The sequence below is a fragment of the Hypanus sabinus genome, chromosome 6 (genome assembly GCF_030144855.1).
Source record: "Hypanus sabinus isolate sHypSab1 chromosome 6, sHypSab1.hap1, whole genome shotgun sequence".
Taxonomy (NCBI): Eukaryota; Metazoa; Chordata; class Chondrichthyes; order Myliobatiformes; family Dasyatidae; genus Hypanus; species Hypanus sabinus.
This window is the reverse complement of record NC_082711.1, coordinates 108,400,005-108,406,054: the sequence shown is the minus strand read 5'-3', so window position 1 is coordinate 108,406,054 and position 6,050 is coordinate 108,400,005. Positions and strand designations below refer to the sequence as shown.

Sequence of the window (6,050 nt, the reverse complement as noted above, 5' to 3'; positions counted from 1 at the left end):
TTCACCATCAGACCTGTGACCCTTTAATGAAACACTCCCTGACATGATAATTACAATTGTCATTCAGAAAATCATCGCTAATTTTATTGAATTAATTGTTCTGACTATGTGTGGAAGTTGCAGTAAAGACAACAACAGCCTGGGGCAGTTATAGTCAAGTGAGAATACTGGAGACACGACTGCTTCTTTACAGAGGAGATCGAACTTGGCAGTATGTTCTTAAGCCAGACAAGAGAGCCCTCTGTATAAAACATCCTATCCCCTTACACATTTAAGGGGTGCTGGAAACAGATGAGATAGGAATAATAGAAGGATGTTAAACTTACCCAACAACTAAGGCACAATTATCTTTACTGACTTCAAAATATAATCAACTGTCTGCTTGAAGTTTCGATTGACTTTAACCCCTCTAATGTGAATGGCTATTGATCTTGCAAGTAAAGAATTCAAACATTTACAATTTACAATAATTAATATCCAATAAGCCTGTTCCGTATAAAAATAGCAGTTTTTTTGTTCAGACTTCAGAACAGTGTGGGTGACAGGGGCCGTACTTTTCTCCTTGTGCACATGTAATATAAAAATATATGTTTGAGTCAAAAGAGTGCGTCTGTTTTGAGCCCAGTCGCTTTATTTTATTATTGGTGATGACAGTTACTTCGAGGTGCAGCTAAACTGTGCATAGTTCCAAAGCTGATCTACATCTCCCATTTCTACCTTCAGTAGAGTAACATTGAAAGATATCTCCAGTTAAGAGCTAAACAACCCATGGACTTTGTATTACAGTGCAGTGCCTGTCGTTGTTACATAAAAAACACAGAAAAATGAATTCACTATCCAATCATTTATTCCTATTACATAATACATTCTCTTTTGTATGAGCTGAATGGTTACATCGGTGTGGTATTAATAAGTTCTTTCTGTGAATTATTTACAAATCATTAAGCAAAAAAAACAAGCAGTACCGTTGGAACATTATTGTTTTCTTATTCTTGGAAATGTAATTAAAACTGTCAAGGTACCAATAAACCTTAACCTATTTTTGATAACATAAGAAATTAAAATGTTTACTTTTCAATCATTGAGTTAATAGAAAATGGAATGAATTATTGGCTTTGAACCATTGCTGTCATGTTAGTACATTACATTAAAGAGAAAAATGAGAAACATTAGAAAAAATATTAAAGATGATATGAAAGATGGGGTGATCAGGTGATATTATTGATAACACTGGTAAAGTGGCTTCACTATGCTGAGATTTGTAACCGTCAGAGCTTTATCAAAGAGTTAATAAGCATCTCTGATATCTATTTTGAGAATCGCTTTCTGCTCATTAGACATAGTAGCTGAAACATATATACCCTTTTTTGAGATGATCTGACATGAGTTACACTTTCCCAATGATGCCTTTGTGAAGTAATCTGATTCTGTTAGCTCGTTGTACATCTTGTTATATAAATTGTAATCAGTCGAAGTGGTTTGGTCGTGGACATACAGAGCATACTCGATGCTATACGAGCTGTAGTCGTAAGGGTTGGAAACCATCAGGGAGATCTGGGAGTTGCCAAAATTGTAGCTCAGCACCCCGACAGCGCCACAGGCTGTGTGTGGAGTCTTGATGAAGATGCACACTCCTTTCTGTCCCCAGTCAATGGTGGGGGGAGGTGGACTGTGTACTCGGCCACTGTAATTGTAGGTCCTGCAAGAGACCAATCACAACTGTATTATGATCTTGTGAGGCGCACCATTTCTAACCATTCTTTAGATGTCACATCACTACGTCATTGATAGGTACAAAAATCACCATTTTCACATATCTGACATAAAGGCACGCAAGCTAAAATACCTAGTATTTAAAAGTGGGAATACCCTCAATAAAGTGAAAAATTCCAAAGAAGTTCTGAAATGAAGCTGGACACTTTGCCATAAGGGATGGTATTGGGGCAAATTCTCTTTAATCTTCCTTAGACAAAGAATGATAGCTCTAGATTTAATCACAATAATGTATCAAAATTATTTAATTGAATAAAATATGCCAACCTTTCCTATTCTAAGCCAAATAAAGAATTACATAGAAGTTTACTTACGCAGGTTCAGTTAAAATATTACACCGGCTTTTGTTGGAGATTTCAATCCCCACACATCTGGTGGAGTCAACGGTTTGCATTATTTCTTCAATTGAATTTGACATTGTGTAAAGTCTTGAAAAGCATAGATAATCATAAAAAAAGATGTTTTTAGAAACATATAAACACAATTCCTTGAAAAATCATTAAATTAATTTACTCACCCTTTTTTGCACCGATAAGCAATTCAAATTTGGGATTTGGTCCGGTCTCTATACCTGACAGAATATGCCTGCTGTTTGATTCTGGGACTGAGACAAATGTAAATGTATCAGAGCAGGGACGCTTCCCTATGTTGGTTCAAGACTGGAAATAGCAGTTTGCTCTTTTCTGCTTTCAGATGAAAAGTTACAGCCCAGAATTTGTTGAACCACCCAGGATATGACGTCTTCATACAGTTACTGTGGGGAAGGAGGTACAGAAGCCTGAAAGCACACAGTCAGTGATTCAGGAACGGCTCCTTCCCATCTGACATCTGATTTCTTATTGGACATTGAATCCATAAACACTACCTCGCTACTTTTTTATTTCTGTTATTTTCCAATACTTAATTTAAATATTATATATATATTCAATGTAACTCAGTTTTTTCACAATATTTATTTCACGTTTTCATTGCAGAAAAGTTAACAAATCTCATGGTATCTAACAATGATATTATATCTGATTTTGATTTAATTCTGAAAACACAGCCATAACTTTGTATGCAAATGCATGCAAAAAGTATAGGACCAGAAAGAGTTTATAGTTGATTACTAAACAGATAATATGAACAATATGATAAATAAGCCCTAGTTTTAATACATAATTCTGCACAGAAATATCAGTACATGGTCTCGGATCTACTGCTTATTCTGCATTTGAAATTGACATCCTTCAATTTCTTATCCTTTGGTGTGCAGAAGAATCCTCAAGCCTACTTTTATTACGAGTCCAAAATGCACAAAGCTTTGATAAAGATTTTTGATACCTGTTCTAATGTCTTCTCGTTCTTTTCTTCGACTCGATGTTTGACTGATGTATGTAGTATGGCAAACAATGTTTTTTTGAAATTACATGTTGCAAGTTGGAAATGCTATAATATCATGTGATTTAAAGATTACAAGCTGACAAAGATTACTAAACACAATGAACTTTGCTCTCATGAAGTGTCCTTAAACATAAATACACTTTAGGGAGCAATTTGTAAGTACACATAACTGAGACCTGAAGGATACATTCCTGTGTCATCAACTTTTTACAGGAAGCCTTGTGCTACCTTGATCTTATCAGTTCAACAACAAACCCCATGGAACTCAAAGTTCAACATAAATAAATGTCACCATATGCAACCCTGAGATTCATTTTTCTTGCAGGCATACTCAGTAAATCCATAATAGAATTATAACCATAACAGAATCAATGAAAGACTGTGTCAACTTCAGCATTCAGCCATGTGCAAAAGATAACAGTATAAAGACAAAAAGAAAGAAAGAATAATAATAAATAAATAAGCAATAAATATCTAGAACATGGGATATTTCTTGTAAGTGAGTCCATAGGTTATGGGAACCTTTCAGTGATGGGGCAAGTGAAGTTGAGTGAAGTTATCCCCTCTGGTTCAGGAGCTTGATGGCTGAGGCGTAATAACTTATCCCGACCCTGGTGGTGTGACTCCTGAGGTTCCTGTACCTTCTTCCTGATAACGGTAGTGAGAAGAGATCATGTCTGGGTGGTGAGAATCTCTGATGATGGATGTTGCTTTCCTGTGTTAATCTTTCCTATAGATGTGCGCAATAGTCGGGAATGCTTTACCTTGATGGATTGGGCCATATCCACAATTTTTTGTTGGATTTTCCATTCAAGGGCATTGGCGTTTCCATACCAGTCTGTGATGCAGACAGTCAATACACTCTCCACTACACATCTATGGAGGTTTGTCAAAGATTTAGATGTCATGCCAAATCTTTGTAAACTGCAAAGAAGTAGAATCACTGTTGTGCTTTATTCATAATTGCACATACATGTTGGGCCTATTGGCGAATAACGTTGCATCATTTGCTGTGTGGCCAGAACTATGTGGCCAGCCTTGTGTTTGCTATTTGCTATGTATTAAACTTATAATGTAATCTCTGTATTGCCTCTGTACTATTGAACGCATCAGTGCCTTAAGAATGTAGCTAACAGTGAAAGTAAGCATGTAGAGATAACAGTGGTGGAGGGGTGCGATGGTGTGATGGTATGAAAACCAGTCAACACCGGGAAGGGGAACACGTGTTCCAAGGAGTAGACTAGAACAAATAAGCTACTGAACAAAAATACTGGTGGCAAATCGAGAAGCTAACGTGCTGGTGATAAGAGGGTATGTTAATGTAACTGAGACAAGAAAGTACTATAAAGAATACTGTGTACTAGGCTCGGCAGGCAATTAGTGACACACTCATTGATTGTCTCAGCTTTTGTTTGCAAATAAAGGCTTAAACTTCTCAAAGAATCTTCTGCGTCTCCTGGTTATTTCAAGAACCCACGACAAAATTGGCAACTGCGGCAGGACCAGAAAGAGACCCATGGAAAAGAAATGGCAGATTGGGGACACTTCCCAGTCCCTTAGGGACACCCACAGGGCTAACAGAATTAAGGGTGCACCCAAACAAAAGCTAAGTGCTTTTTGCAACAATTTGGACTAAGAATTCTGTTGGTTTTGAGGAGGTCTCGGAGACTCAGAAGGGTGGAACCACTGCTGAAGGGTCTCTCCAGTCCAAAGAATCTGGCAGAATTGGGGGTTAACAGGAGGCTCAGAGGATTGATCGAGAACACTGCAGTGGGGGTAAGTACGAATAAGCTAATAAGAAGTTAAGTGAAGAAAAATTCCACGTGGTGTTGGTAAGTCCCTGTGGATACCGCTTCGTATGAAATGAAGGTCTGAATGGGCAGGGGAAGAAAAAAATAGAAAAATCCTCGTGGATACCTCCTTAAGAGATAAGGGTCTGAATAGACGAGGTGCAAAGATACCACCCTAGGTAGGGGCTGCACGTGCAGAACAGAATAGGAAACAAGGACAGTCCAATAAATAGTTTAAAGCGCTGGTAGATAGATGATAGACTAGGCATAGAATTAGAGTAAATAGTATTATCCAGTAAACAAACTGTAAGTCTCTGAAATACATTAAAGAAAGAACAACATGACAGAGAAAGGAACGGCAGTAGAGATTCTGAGCAAAAAATTGCCAGTAAGTAAAAGTGAGATCACAAAAACTTCAGAAAAATGGGAAAAAAGAACCAAGAACCTGGTCACAAAATGGCCAAGAGAAGGAAAGTTTGATGTAAGCTTTTGCGAAGAAATGGAGGCGCTAATTGAAAATTACAAACCAAAAGATAAATCCAAAAAAAGAGAGCAAAAAAGAGAACCAGAAATGGAAGTGCTAAAACTCTTCAGAACAGAGGGAGAGAGGCTGAGGAGGACAGGTAGGATATTGATTACAAGCGAGGAAGACACTAAGGTGCTGGAGAAACAGCCTGTTAGTGAGAGAGGGAGGTACAGTGAGAAGCTGGCTTCAGCTCCATACCCAGATGTGAAATAAGCAGAAAGACCCCCTCCCTATCATGAGGAAGGAACCCCTAAGCAGTGCCCCATGCTGACGGGTACAGTTAACATGCAGGGAGAAGTACAAGTTTGAGGAGGAGAAAAGACAATACGAGAAGGAAAAAGTGGTGATATGGAAGGAGATACAGGCAGAAAGGATAAAGGTGGAACAGACAAAGAAAGAAATGAGAGAAGAGATTGAACGGATTAAATACTTGAGAGAGGAAAAGGAGTATGAGGAGTACCGGTTATACCATAGAAATGAACAGGCTAGAAAGGAAAGTGACTCATTGAAAGAGATAGAGCTGAGGGAGTTGAGAGGAAGTGGAAAGAAGGTAGGAGACGAGAGTCTTGGAGAAACAC

At 38.0% G+C, this 6,050-nt stretch overlaps 1 protein-coding gene across 1 annotated transcript; it reads right to left on the bottom strand.

Moving 5' to 3' along the window:
• Nucleotides 1-829: 829 nt before the first annotated feature.
• LOC132395061 (hydra actinoporin-like toxin 7) lies at nucleotides 830-2,444 on the bottom strand. The gene is made up of 3 exons (XM_059971373.1): nucleotides 2,291-2,444; nucleotides 2,088-2,201; nucleotides 830-1,699 (listed from the first exon to the last, which is right to left on the bottom strand). Exons 2-3 carry the CDS (start codon nucleotides 2,189-2,191, stop codon nucleotides 1,288-1,290), a joined length of 516 nt encoding a protein of 171 aa, XP_059827356.1. The 5' UTR covers nucleotides 2,192-2,201; nucleotides 2,291-2,444; the 3' UTR covers nucleotides 830-1,287.
• Nucleotides 2,445-6,050: the final 3,606 nt, after the last annotated feature.

What these genes read in the sequence shown, in the direction of transcription:
- LOC132395061 (XM_059971373.1), bottom strand. Translation starts at nt 2,191, where the DNA reads ATGTCAAATTCAATTGAAGAAATAATGCAAACCGTTGACTCCACCAGA. An exon ending in AATATTTTAACTGAACCTGC is followed by an intron (nt 1,700 to 2,087) that starts GTAAGTAAACTT and finishes GGTCTCTTGCAG; the next exon opens with GACCTACAATTACAGTGGCC.